Raw genomic sequence first — 23,984 nt, forward strand, 5'->3', positions numbered from 1 at the left:
ATAAACTTGTCATGTGCTGGTTGGGTACTAAGTAAGTAATAACATTTCTAATATTAAAAATTTCATTTGATATTCTCATTATAATGCCATTTTGTATTATTAATTCTGATGCTACTTTTAAAGTTTAGTTTGTAAAGAATAAAACAGTTTTATAATTCTTTGTAAAAATATGAATTAGATTTATTTCACTTGGAACTATTTTATCATACGTTCTGATTCCATCAATATATAGGTCATGGGTGTTATTCATTTAAATAGTATTTGCTGATTAGTACTAATAATTAGTATATCAATTATTCATACATGGAATTTATAAGGTAATTATAATTCATGTATTAATATATAAACATACATATAAAATTTCTGTTAATTAAAAAAGTTATGAAATCGAGTTCTATTAACGTGGATATATAGTTTATTTTTAATATTAATCTTATTTTTTTTAATGTTGATGTATTTAATTAATATTTTAATTTTAGATATATTGTAAAATATATTAACTAACCATATCTTATTGGGGGGAAAAAAACAACAAACAAAATGGAGCGACATTTTCCAGGTTTCAGAAAAAGAAGGAAAATTGAATAATGCAAAAAAAGGGAAATCGTTTGAGACGGTTAGAATTGAATAGGGGACTGCATGCTTTTCTGCAACTACGCTTCCTCCCTTCTCCCTCTCTCTCTCTCTGACATGCGTTTGGGAGAAATGCAATCGATTTCAGACTCCCACAAATCTAAGTTCCATTTATCCTGGGTTTGTAACACATGTTCAATTATGTCCACCGGTTTTAGATTTTTTCTGCATTCTCGATCACAAGGAATTCCTTGATGTTTGCAGGTTTTCTTGTATCGCGGCGATCGGAGATTGTCTTTTTCACTCCAACATTCGGCATTTTTTGTTTGTTCATAGACCAATTTCTCATGTGTGAGAATATCAGCGAGGAGTTGGTTTTGTTTCTTTCCATATTTATGTGTATGGTCGTTCGGAGTTCTTCAACCGATTTTATGGTTTTATGCAATTAATGCATTCTGTTTATTGGACAAACTCTTTTCCACATAAATGACCATATTCTTTATGTTAAGTCTTTGTGAGATTGTTTGATTAGCAAACAATCATAAGATTTTTGTTGATTATTTTCGGTTAAGATGAAGCTTTTGGTCCGTGTAATTGAAGCGAAAAATATATATGCCAAGGACGCACATGGACTTAGTGATCCATATGTAAAACTGCAGCTGGGGAAGCAAAAGTTCCGGACTAAAGTAATGAAAAAATGTTTGAATCCATCATGGTGTGAGGAATTCACGTTTAAAGTTGAAGATTTGAAAGAAGAGCTTGTTATATCTGTTTTAGATGAAGACAAGTACTTCAATGATGATTTTGTTGGAGAGACGAAAGTGCCCGTCAATTGGGTTTTTGAAGCTAAAGACCAGTCCCTTGGCACTGCTTGGTACGTGTTGCAGTCCAAGAACAAGAAGGCCAAGAGCAAGGATGGTGGTCTGGTCTTTTTCTCTCTTTCTTTTTTTTGCTTTGGAAGCATTAGAAGTTTTTTATCTTCTATGCTTATGGTTGATGTCTAATCTGGCATGTTTTTAGTTGTTCTATGCGTGCATGATAGTTCCAGTGATGCTGTATATGCTTTTTCAGTTTTAATTTTCATATGGCATATGTTTGGCGGGCTATATTCTAAGGCATATGATGAACGTAGCTTACCTCAAATAATTAGAGGGATTCCTCACATTGACAATGTTATATTGTTATAATAGGTGAAATTCTTCTTACCATTTGTTTCTCGCAAAATAGCACTTTGTTGGAGTTGCCACCCATTGGCGATCCTTCAGCATTGTCAAAGAAGCATTCTTTTCCTGGCCGCGACACAGCTTCAAGGTCTTTACATCGGAGGTCATCTTGTCCGAGGTTAGAAGAAGTTCTTTCTTCTGCGGAAGAAAAGTTACACGCACCAACATTTGCTGATCGAATTGTACAAATGTTTAATAAGAATGGGGACACAACACCCATGACCTCTGTTGAAGCAACTGATGTGTCAGATGCTGAAAGTGTGAACTCAGTGGATGGGGAGCAGAAGTCTGAGGAACAATTCTCGTCAGTTGGTTTCCAAGAATTGATGAGAAGTCTGGAGATGAAAGACCAAGGAGGTGAACTTCCAAGTAATTTATCTGGAGGAGTAGTTCTAGACAAATATTATGGCACAGCACCTCCAGAATTGAACTCAATAATCTTCTCACCAGATTCAAACTTTTTGAAGTCTTCAGCAGATATGCAGGGATCTACTGACTTGCAAATAGGACCTTGGAAATTTGAAAACAATGGTGAGAGCCTAAAAAGAGTGGTTTCTTCTATTAAACCTCCGACCAAATTGGTTAAAGCTTTGAAAGCTACAGAGGAGCAAACATATCTGAAAGCTGATGGCAAGGCTTTTGCTGTTTTAGCCACTGTGAACACTCCCGATGCTCCATATGGGAAAACTTTTAAGGCGGAAGTTCTTCACTGCATTTCTCCTGGCCCAGAACAGCCTTCAGGTGAGCAGTCTTCTCGACTGGTAGTTTCTTGGCGAATTAACTTTTCACAGAGCACTATGATGAAAGGTATGATTGAAAACGGAGCAAGACAAGGTATAAAGGAGAGCTTTGAGCAGATGGAAAAGTTGCTAGCCCAGATGGTAAAGCCACTTGATCTTAAAGATATTGGCTCCGAGAAAGATCAGCTTTTGGCATCTCTTCAAGTGGAGCATCAGTCTGATTGGAAACTGGCTGTTCAGTATTTTGTTAACGTTCCAGTAATTGCTGCTATTTTATTGGGGTTATATGTGCTCACACATTTATCACTGGCTATGCCTAGTACAGTTCAGGGTCTTGAGTTTGTTGGTTTGGACTTGCCTGATTCCCCTAGTGAATTAATAGTATGTGGAGTACTGGTTCTGTTAGGGCAACGGCTGCTGGACTCGGCGTCTCGCTTTATGCAGGCCAGAGCGCAAAAAGGTATTCTAGTACTTCATAATTGGCACGCCGCTGAAGAAATGATGACCTGCGTGATCTAAAAGCATCAATTGTTCAAATATCGATTATGTGGCCTAACTGAACCGCATTCAAGTACAACGTTACTTATCTCTGAATCATATACGATTACATATCTGCATGGTTGTGCATGTCTGTTTCAACTTTGCTTGTTTTAAGCTTTGAGTTAATCATCGGTTATATTGATTAGCCACCATGGTTTCTGGTCCAGCAAGGTTGGCCTATCTGTCTCAGTTTGTATGCTTCACCTTTGTTTTGTTGATTATAGGCAGCGATCACGGAATCAAAGGACAGGGAGATGGATGGTTGCTTACGGTTGCCTTAATTGAAGGGAGCAATTTGGTAAAGGTGAACTCAAGACGATCCTCCGAACCTTATGTGGTGTTTACTTGCAATGGTAAAAAAAGAACAAGCTCTATCAAGTTTCAGAGATCTAAACCTCTTTGGAATGGTATGTGTATCTACTATCTTCTGTTCTTTAGCTAGCATTTTCTCTTTCTTTGTTGCCAAGTTATAAGAGGATAAAGTTACATAAACTTTTGTGTTGGATTAGCTTCTTCATTGACATAACTAGTTCCTTGCAGAAATTTTTGAATTTGATGCAACGGATGAGCCTCCATCTACGCTGGGTGTGGAAGTTTTTGATTTTGATGGGCCTTTCAGTGAGGCTACATCTCTTGGACGTGCTGAAATTAATTTCTTAAAATCTAATTTCTCGGATTTGTCTGATATCTGGATTCCCCTACAAGGAAAGTTGGGTCAGGCATTTGAGTCAAAGTTACATTTAAAAATTTTCTTGAACAATACTAAGGGTAAAAATATTGTCAAAGATTATATAGCTAAGATGGAGAAGGAAGTTGGCAAGAAGGTAAAAGGCTTCTTCCTCATCTTACTGCTTCGATTCTTGATGGATTGACACTTTGTTTCACATTTCCATTTATTTGATCTATTAACATGCATGAAATGTTTGCAGATAAAATTGCGTTCACCTCAAACAAATTCAGCATTCCAGAAGCTTTTCGGGTTGCCCCCTGAGGAGTTTCTTATCAATGACTTCGCTTGTAACTTGAAACGAAGAATGCCTCTCCAGGTACTTAAATTCAGCTATTTATTAAATAAAAACTTATTCATGTTATCTTGTGTTTTCTCTGGTCATGAAAATATACTGGTAATCTATTTCTTTAAAATAATGTTTGTAACTCCGTTCCTAAAGTTGGATTATAAGGCTGCTGCTCCTCTGTCCTAGTATCCTGTATTTACAGAAGTTAGATGAGTAGTTTCAGATTCCTTTTCCTCTATTGGGTTAGGTGGAATGATTCATGGGGCCAACTGAGGCACAAACCGAGACAAGGATATTCAGACTTGCTAAACGGGTTCATTGTATATAATGAAATCTTCTGACATGAAATGTATATATCTATACATTTCTGTGGATTACTATGTCTTGGTTGCTAATTTACTTGCTCTGTGGCAGGGCCGTCTCTTTCTTTCAGTAAGAATGATTGGCTTCCATGCAGACCTATTTGGTCACAAGACGAAATTTTTCTTTCTTTGGGAAGACATAGAAGATATTCAAGTTATACCTCCGACTCTGTCGTCAATGGGCAGCCCAATCATGGTGATGATACTAAAGCCAGGAAGAGGATTTGACGCACGGCATGGAGCAAAGAAACAAGATTCAGATGGCAGGCTGAAGTTTCATTTCCACTCTTTTGTGTCTTTCGATGTGGCACAACGGTAACTTATAGTGCACATCAGTTACTTCTATAGTAGTTAACATTATATGCGTACACCATTTATACATAGTTTGGAATTTCATCTGTAGTTGATTCTCTAAGTCTGTATCATACAGAACAATCATGGCACTCTGGAAGGCAAGAGCCTTGACTCCTGAACAGAAGGTACAAATAGCGGAGGAAGAATCCGAAGCAAATGGTCCCCAAACTGCTGAAGAGGAGTCTATGGCTGAAAGCGTCCAGGAGGAACTGGAGTCTAAAAGGCATCAAACAGCAGACGAAGATTCTGATGCCAGAAGCCTTCAAAATGAAGACAATGGGTCTTTTCGGGGACCTGAGGATGTTAATATGTCTATGGTTTATTCTTCTGTCCTAGCAGTTCCTGTGAGTAATATTCCTTGTACCCACCCCAATCTTCCTTGTACATGCAACTGACTTTGAACTATCTTTGTTTGTTGCTCACAGACTAGTTTCTTTATGGAGTTGTTCGGAGAGTGTGACATCGACCAGAGGGTCGCGGAGAGAGCTGGATGCCTCAATTATACTCGAACACCTTGGGAATCTGAAAAGCCGGATGTCTATCAGAGGCAGCTTCGCTACAAATTTGATAAACTTATATCTCGTTATAGAGGAGAAGTGACTAGCACTCAGCAAAAGTCTGGCCTTTCTAGTAACAATGGTTATCTCGTTGAAGAAATCATGAATCTCCAGGGCTTTATGCTTGGCAACTATTTCACAGTAAGCACATGCCATCTACCATGTTCCTATAAGCACTCCATATATATTGCTATTAGGAATAATTACAGTGACTGAATACAATACAGAAAGGTTCCTTGGTCTTATAAATCAGAATGCATCTCTACAACAATATTTTGCATTTACAGATTCCCATTTGAGAACCAGATGGCTAAAAGAAATTTGTAATGTAAAAGATAACTTAAGGGGGTTTTAGTAGAACTTTCTGTATTCTTTTTCTTATTTCTGAAGGCATACGATCTCCTATTGACCAATATATGGCACTTATTTGCAGCTTCACTTAAGGTATCAGGTTGAGGATCTACCGTCAAGATCAGTAGGTTGTAGTGTTCAAGTATACTTTGGAATTGAATGGTTACAACACACGAGACACCAGAAAAGGATCAGAAAGAGCATTACTTCAAATCTGCTGAAGCGGCTGAGGATCATGTTCAGTGAACTAGAGAAAGAATACATTTCAGGGGCATAAAATTTTTTCCACATGCTGCTCTGATTCCAGTTGCGGTAGAAACAACTAAAATGACACTATGCTTAATGCATGTCGATTCCGTTTGATGGTCTCTGACTCTTCCATGTCAAGAATGATGCTAAGAGGCAAAACTGAATAGCTCCTTATATTTTTGTAATTGTTGTTCATGCTTTGATGTAATGAGACTCATGCATGGCCACTGCAGCGGCCACCGAGTGTATATATGCAGCAAAATCAACTCAACCTGTTCTCAAGTGAACAGTTTTGGTCGAAAACTTAGCATGACTAATTTGGTGGTGAACGTGGATGTAGTTCCTTAGTATGTAGCAGATCTTCATGTGTATTATTTTCTGGAGATCTGTATTGTTGTAAGATTTGGAGAAGTTTCATGACTCAGTAACAGGATCTTCTTCCTTTTATGCTTGTGTGATGTCCAAAATATTGGTTTAGATTCTTTGAGTTGAAACACAGTTCAGGGTTACAATACATACAGTATGGTGCTGTCAATTATACCAAACAAATTATCCTTCTGCATTTATGTAATGTTCTAAAGTACTTTCAGCATTTTGAACATTTAATTCAATTTAATCTTTTTATAAATCTAAATATGAAAATAACCAAGGTAATTCTAATTTTTAAAACTTAAGTATAATAAAGAATATCATTTTTAATGAATTTTGGATTGGTTTTGAATTGAAATTTCATACTGGGATGCTTATTTAATTAAATCGAACTTGATAGTAGTATTTACCGTAAAGATATAAACGGTTAATATTAGTGTAATATTAGGGTGTCAATTTTTCTGTTGATATCAGAAAATTCTATTAATTTTTTTATAGATTTATTTATCAATGAAAACAATTATTATAGATACTGAATATATTTTTTTTTAAGTATAAAATATCCATATATAATTATACAAAACTTTAAGGATGATGCTATAGCATTACTCCATTTAGAGGGCCTACAATTATATAGCTGCAACAGAAATGGGCCTAGCCCAAAACGACTCTAAATTTGAAGACCTGGCCCAATACGGATATTCCTCCTTTACCCCCCCCCCCCCCTCTCCACCCTCTCTCCTCTCAGCTTTCCGTCGTCGATTCACGTTCCCCCTCGCTTTTCCACGATCAATGATCTATCTATTGTATCAATTTTTTTTTTCTAATTTTGTTTTGTTTTCTCATAAATCCATTTACTGAAGATACGAAATTTCTGGACGGGTAAGTTTACAAATTACAGCCCACTTTCACAATTTTCCTTCTTGAGCTAATTTAATGGTATTGAAATTTTAGAAGATGGAATGTTACAGACCGAAAAACTGCTTTTTCCGCGCCTTGGATTATAGAAATTAAGAGATTTTGTGTTGGGAACCCTAAAAATTTTGTCGTTGCTGCTTCTTTTTGCTAATGTTATTCTTTTTCTAATTATATTAGGTTGATTGACTACTTAAAATATGTGGATACTTTCATGCACTGATTTTACTTGCAATGTAGTGAAGATAAAGTATGCAGTTTTCGCAAGGGTTGTTCTGGTTTGGGTTCTGGTTGCAATGACGTCCACCTTTTGATTTTTAACATATTTAACGAGTTGTCGTTTTGGGTAATCTCTGATACAGTTGAAATTGGGTTCTTGATACTTATGTTGCTGTTTGAGTTCAGAATGTCTAATCAATGAAGTGTTTAGGAGCATTAGCTTCTTTTGTTTTTCGTAGTTTTGGTTTTCTATTTGTTAAACTTGCTTCTCATGCGAGTCGGTATTTGGCAGGGACCTGCAGTGAAAAAGAAGCAAGAGATCAATTTCTGGTTTGATTTCTTGCTGCTAAGGTTGATTCGGATATGGGGTTGTAGTACTAATACCTGATTGGAGTTGTTTAAGGATTTTGTAAAAGAAGATTGGGCTTTAGACTATGTACGGGAGAGCGGGTCTAGATCGTTTCAAGAAAGCCCAGTCTTTGGAGCCTTTCTCAGTTACAGGTAATTCTGCGACTAAATCAGCCACACCACCAGTTTTCAGGACACCTGCCTATCCTACGGCAGCTTCAGTTACTCAAGCTCATGGATCATATCCACCGAGTCAATATCCAAATGATCAGAATTCGGTGCAAAAGACACTGGCCCCTGATGTGGCACCTGCTACAATGCCAACTCAGCAAGTAACCCAGGTTGGAGGAGGCCAGTCAACGTGGCAGCCTCCTGATTGGGCAATTGAGCCACGTCCTGGTGTTTATTATCTCGAGGTTGTGAAGGAAGGGGAGGTTCTTGACCAGATTAATTTGGATAAGAAGAGGCACATTTTTGGTAGGCAGTTGCATGCCTGTGATTTTGTGCTTGACCATCAGTCTGTCTCACGGCAACATGCAGCTGTGGTTCCTCATAAAAATGGCAGGTTGGAATCAACCAGCATTTAATGCTCCATCTTGGTTCTTTCTTTTGTGTCATTCACGAAGTCCAAATCTATTTGTGTCCGATTTATACTATGTATGGAGTTTTGTCTGCCGTCTTACTTTCTTAAAACTGCTTAGTAATGCACATAATTGATAAACAGTACTGAACTCATTTGCATGGCCTATAGAATTATCAATAGGATGTTCAGATGCATTTTTCATGTTAAATATAGATGTAAAAGGAAAATTTGGCCCAGATCCTAAGAGTTTGATTTGGTTATTTTAGCACTCCATCACACATGTTTGCTTTGATGTAATATTGTGCTTCTCTAAGTTGCAAGGTATTTGGGCTTGTGAGGTTGATTATTTAGCTTTGGCCTCTTGTTACATGATTGGTCTGAAATATGATCTGTTATCTGGTCAACCTCTAAGCTCTGTAAATCATTTCTCCCTGTAGTATGTGGACAATTTGTCTTCAAGATCTCACTCCTTATTGTTTGGCTCTCTTTGATTAGATGGGGTATATGCATTGTGTGATCATATGGACCTGACCGAGTTATATATCTCTCTTACAGCATATACGTGATTGATTTAGGGTCTGCACATGGTACATTTGTTGCCAATGAACGATTGACCAAAGATTCCCCTGTTGAGCTAGAGGTTGGGCAGTCGCTGCGATTTGCTGCTTCAACCAGAACTTACATTCTGAGGAAAAATAATGCTGCTCTTTTCCCTCCACGAAAACCCATGGAGATTAATTTACCGCCGCCTCCTGATCCCTCAGATGAAGAAGCAGTTTTGGCTTATAACACTTACATCAATTGTACTTTGAATGGATTGAAAAGACCCAACACATTATATGATTCAACTGAATCTCTAGATATGAAAAGTACTGAGAGAGCACCTAAGAGAATTAGAAGAACAAAAGTGGCATTTAAGGATCAGGTTGGGGGAGAGCTGGTTGAAATTGTTGGATTTTCTGATGGAGCTGATGTAGAGACAGAACCGGGTCCAGTCGGTGTGAAAGAAGGAAGTCTTGTTGGGAAATATGAATCCCTTGTACAGATTACGGTAATACCAAAAGGGAAGGAACATTCTTCTGTGAAGGAAGCCATTGTTCCTAAAGCAGGCATGACAGAGAAACTAAAACAGGTTCTGGACAAGGTCAAAGCTCCTGCAAAGAGTGGTGGAATATATGATGATCTTTATGGAGAATCATTTTCAACCAAAGTAGGTTCTTCTTGGGCATATACATCTGTTGAATCTGGTGGTAGAGAAGCTTCTCCGACTAAAATTGGAGGAAATACCCCTGGCAGTGAACACGAAAAGTCTGAAAGTCGTTCTGGCAACAATGAGGATGATAATGATGATGATCTTTTTGGGTAGGACATGACATCCTGCCAATGGATATGTCTTGTTGTACTTTTGCATCTATTCCGTTTCATGTCACTTGACACAATGGTGTTGAACCTTTAGGTTGGTTTAACTTCATACAAGTGAATTTTCAATCTGTACAAGTTGGACAAATTTGAAATGGAATCGTTAAATATTGGAACCTAAGTTTTTATGCTTGATCCATAACTTGTATGCTAAACATTGTTTTTTGATAATCTTAGGCAGGTCACAATTTTTACATTTAGTTAGCCAAATTGGTGGTACAATATATGTCTCCATTTAGTCTCTCCTTTTTTGGCTTGCGGCCCGAGTTTGCGCCTATTACTGGGGTTATGTCTTTTGTTTTTGGGGGGTTTCATGTATTTGCGATCTACCAACATTGTCTGTTTTAGTTTTTGTATCTTTGATTTCCTCAAAGTTTCGGTTTAATTCTGCGAGTTCTGTTTGTAGTAGAAGTATGAACCAGCAGTAACGCATTCAATTATCTTCACTGTGTAAATGAGTATGTTGGAAAAGAATTTTCTTCTTAAATGAGTATGTTGGAAAAGAATTTTCTTCTTGGGACAAGATAATATCGTCCATATAAATTTGTACTCAGATAAACTATTAATTATTGAATTATACATGTCTATTGATTCAAAAATTCAGATCTTATATAATTATAAATTCACATGATCGATATCAAATTAATCAGAATCTTGTGCAAAAGTTCTGAGCCCACAACCTCAATGCTTACCAATGTGGTGGCAACAACTAAAAGGCCGGACCTGCCCCAACTCATTGGACCCATCTTACGAAGTGGGAGACTCAAATATTGCCCATATCTCTGAAAAAAGATTTCCAAGAATGATAATTGGGTTCCACACAGGTTACGGGTCAATTTAAGATACCTGTTATAGTTTCAATTGAAATCATTATTTGAGCATCCGAATACAAATAAAAAACCGTTTCCAATTCTCTTTATACGTATTTTAATTAAGTCTCGATATATCAATTTAAATTAATTACATAATAAGTGTAATTTATTTTTTATATTAATGTATTATATTTATTATGTGATTGATTTGATTCTATTGAACCTGAATAGTAAGAATTTTTTTTTTGAAATTTTATATAAGAAAGACATTCTTAAAAAAATTTAAACTTTTTTAAAAATTTCTCAATTCCTACACTATGAATTCAAAATTATCTTCATTTCCAAGAGAATCATAAGATCATTATGGTTTAAGAATTTTTTATTTATATAGAAGTAAGCAAATGGGTGGACTAAATTTTATGCAAGAATGATCCTAGACAGATGTATCATCTTTATTACATCATTTTCTTCTCCAAAAATATAGGTTGGACATCATATCTAGTGATAGCTATGATGATGATCATGTTGTTATTATCATTATCGTAATCATGGCCATCATCTACCCCTTGTCATGATACCACAATCTTTTCCTGGAAAGACGACTATAGAGATTAGATAATATTATTGCTTTAAGCTATAAAATTAACAATGTAAATTTTGGGCACCCCATCATTTGAAGTTCTTACAACTATAACATAGCTGACTGTACATGCCAGATTCTTACCTACGGCAAGTCACGTGTACTTATATATGTGATGGATTAAACTTTCTTTCCTTCTTTCAGCCAACAATTTAAACATGAATTACTCTACCAAGAACCAACAAAAGAGATCAAATCAAACAAAGACATCATAAGCAGTTGAATTCAAATAATAACTGTAGACATGCAAGCCACATACTTGCACGCGTGCATTTGACAATCGGGTCGACAGCATGAAAATTGCTGGTCACTGCCCAGCCTCCAAACCACCAACATGTATAGGCAACATATCAAATCTCGACTCCCACGTCATGGATCGATCTCAACTCCCGACCGGTCCAATCAAGATTGTGCGCATCATACGGTGCCTGATGGGACCACGTGGCCGACACGGAATACAATGAAAACCAGCCATCACTTCTCTGAAGATGACCACACCTCCCTAGTGGGGAGAACTATGATGATGAGATTTGTATATAGGATCTTTCTGTATGGTATGGTCCCAGTTCTTGAAAAAATGACCTTTTCCTCTAGAAATTGGTAGGTCTTAAGCCCACTTGCATTGCATGCTATTTTGCATCAAGAACTCTTCATCACTTAACAATATATGTGTAGCTTGGGTACCTTTTCCTTTGTGAAAAAAATATGATCTTTTTTGCTTTTTCCCATGTTCAAGTAGTTTATCATTAGCTTTCTTATGATGTATTACTATGTTGACTAAGAGCACATTTAATACACATAGCTCATATGTTTCATACATGGACCCAACCCCATAAATAACCTGTTTCTCTCCTCTCTCTCCCTCCATCCGTTCTTTCCCTTTCTCTAGCTGTGTTCTTGAACAGTCTCTGTTGCTAAAATTTTCTGTACTATGATTATTACATGCATGAAGCAGCAAACATGGATCCATCGCGGGTTCAGTTCTTCTGCAGACAAATGTGTAAGAAAATGGAGTTAGATTGAAGAGATTGGTTTCCATACTTATCATGCTCGACGGGTTCATCAATTCTTAACAGCCAGTTGGAGTGCTTAGAAGTGTAAATCTGCAGCTAGTTATATCAGCATAGTTAGCTCAATTTATTGGTAAGTTTTTAGTATTGTGTATTCACAAGATGCTTACGGCACTTTTTCAGTTTGAATGCCGGTTCTGGCAACATCCGTTTCATTACAAACTGTGTAAGATGAGGCCGCTTTATGTGTATCACTAAGTTTTGTCGCGCTATAGTAGCTAAGATAATTATATAAAGAAGGATGGAGAAGTAACTTTATGGTAACTTACATTGGAAATCTGTGAAGTGTCCCTTATAAATCTCAATATGCTACTGCCAAATTTAGCTTACTACCACATACATATAAGGCTACTGAGACATGGTGCTTTTCTTTTGCTTCACAATTTTCTGTGTGCTTTATTTGTGGCCTCATTTTCAACGTATATAAGTTCCACCATATTTTTCCTTGTTTTATTCTGTTCCCTCGTTTTCAGGAAAAGCAATAGCTCGGCTTAGTTTTGCTTATGAAAGAAACGTCGATTCTGCACCATGCATTATAACTCCACTCACCACTCACCACTGATTTTTCTCTCAAAGCAAGGGTCTTTATGTGGGATTCCAATTGCTAAAAAAGCTAAAAGTCGAAAAGGGCACCTTCTTGAAGATGGAGATAACAATTTCGTATATGTCTAGGGGGGTCCGGGGACATTCAATCTTCTAGTGATGTATATATCAATCTAGTGCAACTTGTTTCTTGCTTGTCAATGAATGCTTAAAGGAAGGTAACCACTTGGCAATCAGTGGTTTTGACGGCTACGGAAGTTTGGCATATTTTCAGCAATAAGAAGGTGAGATTGCCAAGTAAACTTCCATAATGTGCACTCCTCCAAACTTCTCTCGAACTTGTCTTCCTTCCATCTCAGAAAGTGCTGAAAAAGTACCTTTTTTCACTTCCGTTAGTAGGATATAAGTCCTCTCTCGTCTGTATGGCATGTAATACACAGAAACCAGTCACTAGTCCAGCTGTATTGCTTTTTCCTTTGAAGCTAGTTTATTAAATGGTCTTGTTCAGAGTGAGCCTGAAAGTTGATAATGAAGTAATTAATCAGTTCAAATTCTCTTCTCTAGTTTCATGCTGACAGAAGCTTTCACCTGGACTGCTCTTCCTACGTGTAACTTAAGTAACATTAAGGCTTCCGTTTCTGTTGTTTTTTCGTTAGTTTTTCTCCAATATATGCAACAGGTAATTTCAGATGACGAATTTTCTTTGGAAATAGTAGGAGAAGGTAAGCCAGAGCTCTATCAGCTGTGGCCTGAAAGTTTCGTTCCAAAAGGTTTTATCGCAGACATGAAGTTTATGAAACTCGGGGCTGGTCCAGACACCTTCTACACGGAGGAGGCAACTAGGTAAGCCAAAACTCATACAACTGCAGTTGCTAAGGTGAAAAGATGAGTTGGTACTGAGATCAAAATTTGGACATTTTCAGGACTGTTTTATCAGATGTACCGAGTGACCTCACCATTCGGATAAACAATATCACTTATCTTCTCCATAAGGTAAATTCAGAGATAAGATGTCGCAAGTGAAATCTTGAAGATATAATCATCAAACTGAAATCAGAATTTAAACCATTAATCCCTTCAGACCAGCTTTTTCTTGCGGCAGTAGTATCTAAATTTTATCCAAGATCACTCAGACAGATGTTGTTTGCTTCTACTGTGCCTAGCTGCAGTATTCTCTTCTTCCAAAGTGTGGTTTATTACAACGGCTTTCCTCCGAGAAAGAGGATTCCACCAATGTCGCCCTGGACCTACATGACATTCCAGGCGGAGACGAGGCTTTTGAGCTTTGTGCCAAGTTTTGTTACGGGATCTCAATCAACCTCAGTGCCCACAATTTTGTGTCTGCCTTTTGTGCTGCCAAGTTCCTCAGAATGACAGAAGCAGTTGAAAACGGAAACCTCATCATGAAACTAGAGGCCTTCTTCTCATCCTGCATTCTTGAAGGCTGGAAGGATTCTGTCGTGACTCTTCAGAACACACAAAGAGTGTATGAGTGGTCAGAAAATCTCAGCATTGTCAGAAGATGCATCGAATCCATCGTTGACAAGATATTGACGCCTCCGGCAAAGGTTAGATAATCCTCCCGTGGTTTACTGAACTCCTACTAGGTAATAGTACTCAAGCATATATGAATTTGACATAGACAAAGGCCCTTCTTCAGGTCAGATGGTCTTATACCTATACTAGGCCAGGCTACGCAAAAAAACGCCACCAGTCGGTGCCAAAGGATTGGTGGACAGAGGACATATCTTTCCTTGACATCGACATGTTCAGATGCATAGTTACTGCTGTTAAGTCGACAAATATTCTGCAGCCACAGCTCATCGGGGAGGCTTTGCATGTCTACGCGTGCCGTTGGCTGCTAGACATGACAGAAAGTCAGCCTAACAAGAGCTCAAGTTCTCAAGTAGATGATTCTCCACACAGAAAACAAAGAATTCTTGAGACCATTGTGGGCCTGATTCCAGCAGATAAAGGATCTGTCTCGATCAAATTCTTGCTGAGACTCCTCAGCATCGCCAACTTTCTTGGTGTGTCTCCGGTGACAAAAGCAGAACTCTTGAGGATCTCAAGTTTGCAGCTCGAGGAGGCAACGCTGGACGACTTGTTGCTTCCGACTTGGGCCCCCAACGATCAAACCTCCCATGACACTGATTTGGTCAAGACAGTTCTAGAGAGTTTCTTGAGGCAGTGGAGAAGACAAACTTCTGCAGGTGAAAGCCAATCACTACTGAGATCAATTCATAAGATTGGAAAGCTTGTCGATTCCTACCTGCTAGTGGTAGCAAAGGATGCCAACTTGCCATTTCATAAATTTGAATCTCTGATCGAAACGCTCCCAGGAAATGCACGGCCCGAGCACAACGATCTCTACAAGGCAATCAATACTTACCTCAAGGTATGCTTCCAATACATCTCATGTAGAAGATTCTCTTGATCATCTAATGCATTCTTTATACATTGACTCAACAACAGGAGCACCCTGATCTGAGCAAAACAGACAAGAAACAAATCTGTAGATTTCTAGATTGCCAAAAGTTGTCTCCAGAAGTACGAGCCCACGCTGTCAAAAACGAACTCTTGCCACTGAGAACAGTGGTTCAAGTTCTTTTCTACGAGCAGGAGAAGAAAGGCCACACAACGACAAACAAAACGCATGCATCTCCAGAACAACATGCAGACAGGCAAGAAACGTCGGACATCAGAGACGAGCTGAACAAACTAAAATTGAGTGCAGGCGAGCAGTCCAGCAAAGGCAAAGGTAACAGAAGTTCAGAGCCTGGAACAAGTGGAGTTCATCGCAATCTGAGGAAGTCTGATGATAAGCAGCAACAAAGACAAGACCAAAAGCTTCAAGATAAGAGCAGTCACCAAACCAGAAACGGAGAAAGGAAGGGAAATCAGAGAAGAGGACATTGCTGGGATTCATCTGAATCATCACAAGAACGCTCAAGTGAGAAGAGTATCAGAAAAGACACTCAGCAAAAGCAGAGAGAGATAGCCCATTAAGATTACTACAACTTTGTCTTAAAAAAGCTTTCATGTTATTACAATTCATTCAGGCACATATCTGTGAACATGAAGATCTAAACAAACATATGTAAGTTTGTGCATCATATGTATACAGTTATTCACATTTCTTGATAGAGCTACATATTATTCTCCGAATATTAAATAATTAATGCATTTTTCGTATTCGTAGCTTGATAGTAAAACATTTTCTCTAGTGATTCACATTATGCCAAATGTTCATGTAATGTATAGCAACGACGCAAATAATTATGAAATGTTCACGATGAAAAAGGTTTTTAGTCGATATTTAACACGTCTTTTGATACAAAAATAGAATGTAACGTTAGTTTATGAGGAATATTTAAGTTGTTATATATTTATTTTATAATTTTGTATTTTAAATATGGAAAATAAATCAATTTACTATTTAGTGTAATTAAAATAAATGAGTATATATTAAAATTTCTCAAGTTTATAAGTGAACACACACACACACAGTCACCATCGTACGGTTGTGAATAAGGAAGAGCACGTTAATCTTGTGCACTGTATCATAGGTGACGCGCCTTTTTCACCAACTAAGCGCCACGGCGGCAGCCAATATGCTGACTGCACTGCAGATACTTACACGATACATACAACTCCGACTTTCTCTCTCTAGGTTTCAGTTGCACTTGCAGTTGCAGGGCTCAATCTCATTCTATATTTCGATATTCTCTCTCTCTCTTCAATTTCCATTGTTTTGTTTCATGAATCGGTAATACTGTAACCAATTTAAATCATTTCCTGCTCTGGGCCTTCCTTTTCTTGATTTTGAAGAAAAGGAGAGAAAAATATAAAACCCCTTCAAATTGCAATTTCAATAACTTTTTGCGTTCGAAAAGTTTGGAGTTTTCGGGGACGAGTGAATCCGCATACACAATGTTCTATATGTTTTTCTCTTCTCCTCCCATTTCCTTTTAAAAAGGTACTTCTCTTTGCCTCTTCTTTCTCTTATGCGCATCCATGTTTAGTTGTTATGTATTGTCGTGTATGTATTTTGATTGGTGTGGATAGTTTCTTGTTGGATTCCACCTTATAAAATCTCGAGAAACTGTTCTGAATGGATCGGCAGATATATGGTACAGATCCATGCACGCTAGAACCACTGCTTCTTATACTTCAATTTGATTTTGTTTTATTTTTCATGTGTCATCTTATGATTTCAACAAAATTGATTTTGACATATATAGTTCTGATATTCATTTTTCTGGTTTTCAGGTTGATATAGAATGTCTTTCAGTAGGATATTGCTGTCATTTCTGGATGTGTAGTGATTCAATTTTAGTATCCCTGTGGAAAGAGTTGATTAACCTGTATAAATGCGGAGAAGTTAAATCTTTAAGGAATATATTGCCTTCGTTTTAATTTAGTAAGAAAATATATCTTTTTTTCTGCATTTATTCCCTATGATTGTAGATTTCCATTTTTCAGTAATTCAACCATGATTGGTCAGTACCTCGTTGGTTTTGAGGGCCATTTATGTTATAATGCTGTGATAATACAGACAACTGGATCTTTCTGCATTACCTGTTATAGATATAAAGCTAAGAAAGACGGTTGCATGATCTTTAAATGACTTTTCTACATTTAGTATCGTATCGTGAAATTGTGTGATGCCATTGCACAAAGTCACGAGTCACAGTCAACTAATCTTAAGCCATAATGTACTTTAGTTTCTTTGTTTTTGCCCGCATGTCTTCTTTGGCTAATTGACATGCTGAACACTGATAAAAGATGTGTTAATTACGACAGTGTGTAAATTCGAGGAAACACTGAAAATAAACACCAGCGTTTTTTGAACCTGAACTTGCTGTTCTTTTTATGATATTAGTATCATAGTTGTCAAAGGCGCATGATGCATCATGGTGCAAAGTGGCTCCGTATGCTGCATGCCCCTTTTTGAAGCACGGTGCAGATTTACAGGAATAGTTATTATACCTTTAGTATTTTTGCCAATATCATCAGGTTTCAGATTAGGTTTAACTTTTTAGCCAAAAGTTTCAAGAGAAAGCAAATTACTGTCATAATTTTAGCAAGAAAAACCACAAATTTGTTTGTTTCGCAAATTATATATTATTGCAAGAAAATTAAGTAATGACTTTAAATAATAACAATGAATTACACACAAAAAAGTAATCAACAATTTACCAAAGTTCCAAGAGAAAAAAACACAAAAAGAAGGATAATAAGAGGTGGAATAATAGGCCTTGCCAGAAAAGAAAAGAAGAAAGGACAAAGAAAGAAGAGAATAAAAAGAGCAGTAGCATCCGAGAAACAGAAGAGAAAAAAAGAAGACATTACTTGAAGAGATGGAAGAGAAATGTTACTGCTGCAGAGAGAAAATGGAGAAGATTAGGGTTCTTTTGTTCAGTTTTTCTTTTAAATAAAAAGCGCACCTGCCTGCCCTGCCATGGCCCAGCACCATTGCTGGAAAATGGGGCTAGGTTCTCGCCTTCTATGCCACGTGCCATGGAGCCACACGTACCATTAATAACCAATTTGTAATGTTGTATGATCATGCTATCAGATGATTTAATCATCCGAACTAGGGTGATCACGTATGTGGGGTTCACATGGATGACTAAAAACCACCATCGGACTTATGTCAAACAATCTTAAAAGTTTTGTATAGAGTCGCTTTCATTATATGTTGAGACATTTAAAGCCCTTGCTATACTAATTGTGTAGTAACTTAGGGAGACTTTCAGAGAAGTGCAGGCCTTGTCAAAGATGTGTGAAAGTCCAGTCAACTGGTCCCAGAACTTTTGTGAGATTAAAACCCAATTTGTTCTCTCTAGTGTAAAGCAAATTTAACAAAATATCATGACATTACCTATGATCTTCACATCAGTTGTTCCGAAAATAACTAAGTTAAATAATCCTTGCCAGTTAGGTGTGCTAACAAATCCCAATCTTCAGTGAACCCATTTTGTAGATGACGGAAGTAATGGACCGTTCATCCATATGATTCAATTGCAATCATCATGGTGTTCCTCCATATCTTTGAGAATTTGTTAACTTGATTCTCCAATTGCTTGTGATGGGGAAGGATAGAAGTTTGTTTGATACATTTATTAGTACTAGTTGTTCTGCTTGTGTCGAAGAATTAAAAATTTCAGTGTCTTGCTATAAAGGTATGGAGTGTTCTGGTTTCTGGCAAAGATCATGGTGCAGTGCCTGGATGGAGTAAAGCATCTGCTTTCTACTGTTATAAACTGCTGTGAATCTGACATTAACAAGCAGTCCTGGGGCCTGGAAAATCCTGAAGCTCTAGCGAGGCAGACAGTTTGTATGTTTCTTATTGTTTATATTTCTCTATATTTCTGAGTAGAACCAAGTGATTCGGTGTATTTCCTTCATACTTTCTATTCTTTAAAAGGCAGGCATGTTGTGATTGTATTTAATGAAAGAAGAAAAGTTCAGAATGTGATTTGGGTGAATAACAGAGGAAGTAAATGAAAATTGTGTTTGACGTCTTCGCACAAGATCTCTGATCAATTAAAACGTAACTTTGGTTGAGTTTTTTCATTTTTCCTTTTCAGGGTAGATCTAGATTATCACAGAATTCTTTCTTTACCAGGTGCTTGCATTTCCTGTGCTGGGTGATCTTCTGTTTTATTGTGTGATAGGATCAAATTTAAGGCTTAGAGGTTGTGAAATAATCTTGTTCGGCATAACTATTTCCATGTAAAATAGAAGAAAAGATTGGTTTGGTAAATGGCATAAAACTGGCATCATGCAGTTTGCATGAATTTTTTATTCTATATTCTTCCAGCCAAGCTATAGACTTGCGTGCTAATTAAATTCTGCTCCTTTTTTCTCTTGTTGGTGTTCTGCTGCAGTCAGTGTTAGCGAAATAGAAGCCTTGTATGAATTGTTTAAAAAGATCAGCAGTGCTGTGATTGATGATGGGCTGATTAACAAGGTAATGGATGGTATTTGTATTAGTTTCTTTTATCGTGATGTTCGGCATGAGGTTGCTTATACTTTTTCCTGCAGTCACATTACAGTATTGAGACTTGATTCTGCACTTCTCCTATTATTGACTCACTTCCTAAATCTAAATTTGGTATTTCTGCAACTTGTATATATTTCTAGGAAGAGTTCCAGCTTGCACTGTTTAAGACAAGCAAAAAGGAGAGCCTGTTCGCTGACAGGGTTAGTATTCATGTGCCAAATATTGCAAAGTGCTTAAAATATGCCGTGTCTGGAATTTTCTCTTGAATAAAGTCACGACAAAGTTTAATTACTTAAGCTGCATGCATAATTGAATTGGTTTGTCCTACATATCTACCGCGTTCATGTGCACAAGTCAACATGTGCTTTCTTACATAAAATATTCTTTTTTGTTATCCTGATTATTTCATGTTTTATTTAGTGTGATAAGTTTAACGATGAGTTATTTGTATTCTGAAGGTCTTTGATCTGTTTGATACAAAGCACAATGGGATATTAGACTTTGAAGAGTTTGCCCGTGCCCTTTCAGTCTTTCACCCAAATGCCCCGCTTGATGACAAGATTGATTGTAAGCATCATGTTTTCATTGTTGATTTTGTTACTGGTCTCATTTAGGCATCCAGTTCTATTCTCTGAGGCTCTGCAGATTGCCTCTTCAACCAGTTATATAAATATGCCAAAGCAAAAGGACAAGGGCTATAGTCTTGAAGTGGACCAAGTTTCATTCATTTCTGTTTGTCAGGGGGTGGGGTGGTTTTTTAGTTGCTTACATTCAATTATGTGCTAAAATCTTATAATTTGGGTAGTTATATTGCATTGTAGCTTCATGTTTATTCATTCATCTGCTTTTTTTGTTTCTAGAATGGCTGTGATTTGTGATTCTGATATTCCTTCAACTTGGTGATTCTAACATTTCACTGTTGCAGTTTCATTCCAGCTATATGATCTGAAGCAGCAAGGGTTCATTGAAAGACAGGAGGTAAATTTCCTTTCCCTTGGAGAAAAACTCTATTAAAGATTTGGATGTCATGGGATCATTAAGAAGATTCTTTGTCATTGTCTTTTACTGAGAATTTGGGTACAATGGTGGTTATATATATCCAGTTTCAGGAAAATCCAGATTTTAATTGGTTTAACATCTATCAGTATGATGTTTCTTCTTCCAGACAGTCTTTCCACTATTTCATAATGAAGTTTTAATGATTATCTACCAGATACTTTTTTAACACAAACTTTATTCTGTCTTAGTAATGATGCATCTATTTCCCTAATATTTTCTTGTTACCTGATATTTACCAATATATTGTACATCAGAAGTCTTTAGGTTTAAAATACTTCACAAATCTGGATTGTACCTAAACAGTAATTTGTGAACTGTAAATGGAATATCTTTTAGTATAATCATCTCAAAGCTAAGCTGCGGATCATGATTTTCCACTTGGTTGTTGCAGGTAAAGCAAATGGTGGTGGCAACACTGGCTGAATCTGGCATGAACCTTTCAGATGAGGTTATAGAGAGTATCATTGACAAGGTGAAGCCCCAGTCTGATTGATTTTATCCAGATTTACACCTGTAGCATGGATTCTATAGGTTCTTTAACTCTTTTTTACATTGGCAATTTACCTTTTGAGTATTACATTGGAACTGGCAGATCTTTTGGTTATTCTCTTCTTGTTTAGCAGATTTATTATGAACTCTGGAACCCAAACGTTAAACGGACCGGCGGTTAAGTGAGGGGTGCAAATTATGTAAGAATACCTTTATAGCCATATGTATGACTATCCCAATTGTTTGTGAAGGGGACGAGCGGCGTGTATATTGGCTGACAATTTTATTTTATTTCTTTGGGTTTCACCATTATGGGCCCATGTGGAACTAAGCATAGTAGTCTCATATTGCTGTTCTGCCTTGTTGTAGGGGCTTACTAGTGCATAGTGTCAACAGCAGCTGCAACTTTTGCTTTACTTACTGCTATTGGATGACAAAAATTTTAGGCTTCTGCCTGATTTGACTTATATTTTGCGGACCAGAATTAAATCCTTACTGAGGATGGAGCGTCTTAGTGATGTATGGTATTTATTACACAAATTGAAATGGAAGTTAAACTATAATGATGATACGTCCAAATAATTAGAGCATTGCAAAGAATAAGGTGGATGAAGGTGCAAGTTGTTTTTTATAGGTTTTTTCCCTAATCCTTTTGGTGCATGTTGTTAGCATTTATATCCATAAATGGTTCTTAACTAAGTTATTAAATCCATGCTACGGCATCCTGGATACTGTAGCCAGAATAGTTTGAGTTCTGTTCTCCAGCAATATTAATGATTAAATCAACACATGGCTCTAGACATTTGAGGAAGCAGATACCAAACATGATGGAAGGATTGACAAAGAGGAGTGGAGGAGCCTTGTGATGCGTCATCCATCTCTTTTGAAGAATATGACCCTTCAATACCTCAAGTAAGTTTGTCATACTTCCCTAAAGGGATGTTCTGATCTGACCTTTAATTTGATTCAACAAATTTCTTGCAGACATTGTTCCATACTGAAAGCCCGAGGTCTAGTTGATTGATAAGTTGATGCCTTAGTGTGTGCTATAATTAATTTGTTGATTTATTTGCCTGAAAATGATGTTATGCATGAAACATCTGATTAACAATGTTTCTCTATGTAAGTTAACGCTGATTGAGGCATGTCCCATCAACTTTTGGGGAACTTGATGATAGCTATCTTTTCAAATGAACACACACACTCACGCATACTCCCACACCAATGAACATCTTGTGCAGTTGGGTTCTTCCATGAAAGTGGGGTGAAGGTTCAATTCATTCAAGCTATAATTGATTCTTTTCTTGCTAACAATAATTGAAATATATTTAGATAGAGATGCATACTGGGGTTTAATCTTATATCATTCAATGCTTCAAAGTTCAAACATAACTGCTGAGCACTAAACCCATTACTTCTGATGGACAGAGACATCACCACCACATTCCCCAGCTTTGTATTCCATTCTCAAGTTGATGATACGTAGGTCGGGGACCGACTCTTGTTGCACACCCCGGATAGCGATAGCGTGTGGCTATTTGAATCTAGACAGCTTGTTGATTCTTTGTGTAAAGCTCTCCCAGAGAAAGCTCTCGCCCAACTGGATGCAGAGATGAAATTGTTGGATTCTTTTTCTCCTCAGTATATATGAGTATTTGACAGCTCTATATACGTTTATCAAGATTATGAAGATAAAACATTTGATTTTTCAGGATGGATTCTTTGTTTGAACAAATTTGTTGTATTTGTTGTTTCAGGTTTTGTTTAGAACAAGGCTGGAGTCTATTTTTTGCAAGAGCTTTATATATGGGCATATAGAAAGGGTTGTGGATCTGTTGATGTGATTCTGAGGAAACATTGCCTCCAAGTTTTTTTAAGTTCTTTCTTTATAATGTTAAAATTATTGTTATCTAATGATACATATATATATATAAATATATTTGATTAATATACCTTTGTGTATATATACATATTTAATCATTATATATGATTTGCGATACCATTAATTAATTACAAATATTTTTAAAAAAATAATTCAAACATAAAAAAGTTAACACATTGTCGGGTATTTCTTCAAAATACTCTTCCCAAGGTAACCCAAGTTGAAGTATCATGCAAAATGATTCAAACGGAGCCTTAAAAGTCTTCTTTCCTTTTGGGACAATTTGCACTTTGGAATTATAGTGATTTTGTACGATGTAATGTTAAATTATAAAAATAATACTTTGCACTGAGTAACATTCAATGAGAGCACACACCATCCCTCTGTCCAATTTCAATGAATTTTGTCGCCGAAAAATTGTCATATAGTCTATTTTCATAGATTTTTCTTCAAACGTGACAATGCCCTGATCCTTTCCTCATGTTTGCCTTATTTTTTCTAGTTAATCCTCTCGTTCTCTCTCATTTCTATTTTCACACACAAGATAAGAAGCAATTACAAAGGTTGGAGGTGGAGAGGGATAATTGCAATGAGAAATTAGAAGAGTTGAAACCGTTGAAGCTCCCTCCAGGTTGACTCATTCATATAAAGAGATGTGC

At 37.0% G+C, this 23,984-nt stretch overlaps 4 protein-coding genes across 8 annotated transcripts; all 4 read left to right on the top strand.

Annotated features, from left to right (window-relative positions):
• Nucleotides 1-580: 580 nt before the first annotated feature.
• Nucleotides 581-6,422, top strand: LOC105168063 (C2 and GRAM domain-containing protein At1g03370). 2 transcript variants are annotated; one of them, XM_011087983.3, is made up of 10 exons: nt 581-753; nt 838-1,494; nt 1,764-2,996; nt 3,301-3,483; nt 3,617-3,900; nt 4,006-4,122; nt 4,507-4,769; nt 4,885-5,152; nt 5,234-5,506; nt 5,799-6,422. In XM_011087983.3, the coding sequence occupies exons 2-10, from the start codon at nt 1,146-1,148 to the stop codon at nt 5,991-5,993; spliced, it is 3,165 nt and encodes a 1,054-aa protein (XP_011086285.1). In that variant the 5' UTR covers nt 581-753; nt 838-1,145; the 3' UTR covers nt 5,994-6,422. The 2 variants fall into 2 exon arrangements, with proteins under 2 accessions (XP_011086285.1, XP_088740100.1); XM_088883974.1 differs by having other exon boundaries at nt 4,885-5,125.
• A 640-nt stretch (nt 6,423-7,062) lies between these two features.
• Nucleotides 7,063-9,939, top strand: LOC105168064 (protein phosphatase 1 regulatory inhibitor subunit PPP1R8 homolog). The gene is made up of 3 exons (XM_011087984.3): nt 7,063-7,216; nt 7,761-8,381; nt 8,955-9,939. The coding sequence occupies exons 2-3, from the start codon at nt 7,903-7,905 to the stop codon at nt 9,763-9,765; spliced, it is 1,290 nt and encodes a 429-aa protein (XP_011086286.1). The 5' UTR covers nt 7,063-7,216; nt 7,761-7,902; the 3' UTR covers nt 9,766-9,939.
• Nucleotides 9,940-11,911: 1,972 nt separating this feature from the next.
• LOC105168065 (BTB/POZ domain-containing protein At5g47800) lies at nt 11,912-16,037 on the top strand. The gene is given in 6 exon segments (XM_011087986.3): nt 11,912-13,726; nt 13,807-13,876; nt 14,053-14,451; nt 14,544-15,281; nt 15,359-15,727; nt 15,729-16,037. Coding segments are annotated over 6 exon segments (2,007 nt in total). The 5' UTR covers nt 11,912-13,451; the 3' UTR covers nt 15,885-16,037.
• A 382-nt stretch (nt 16,038-16,419) lies between these two features.
• On the top strand, nt 16,420-23,276 carry LOC105168067 (calcineurin B-like protein 2). Of its 4 annotated transcripts, none has more exons than XM_088883824.1 (10): nt 16,426-16,862; nt 17,156-17,306; nt 19,072-19,226; nt 19,780-19,862; nt 20,036-20,095; nt 20,354-20,462; nt 20,821-20,873; nt 21,346-21,426; nt 22,243-22,355; nt 22,872-23,276. In XM_088883824.1, exons 3-10 carry the CDS (start codon nt 19,103-19,105, stop codon nt 22,927-22,929), a joined length of 681 nt encoding a protein of 226 aa, XP_088739950.1. In that variant the 5' UTR covers nt 16,426-16,862; nt 17,156-17,306; nt 19,072-19,102; the 3' UTR covers nt 22,930-23,276. The 4 variants fall into 4 exon arrangements, 3 of the variants coding, with proteins under 3 accessions (XP_020551240.1, XP_088739950.1, XP_011086290.1); XR_848307.3 differs by lacking the exon at nt 17,156-17,306 and having other exon boundaries at nt 16,429-16,862; nt 22,872-23,063; nt 23,201-23,276; XM_020695581.2 differs by lacking the exons at nt 17,156-17,306; nt 22,872-23,276 and adding an exon at nt 21,578-21,643 and having other exon boundaries at nt 16,420-16,862.
• Nucleotides 23,277-23,984: the final 708 nt, after the last annotated feature.

The sequence above is a fragment of the Sesamum indicum genome, linkage group LG8, assembly GCF_026168435.1.
Source record: "Sesamum indicum cultivar Baizhima isolate 11 linkage group LG8, ASM2616843v1, whole genome shotgun sequence".
Taxonomy (NCBI): Eukaryota; Viridiplantae; Streptophyta; class Magnoliopsida; order Lamiales; family Pedaliaceae; genus Sesamum; species Sesamum indicum.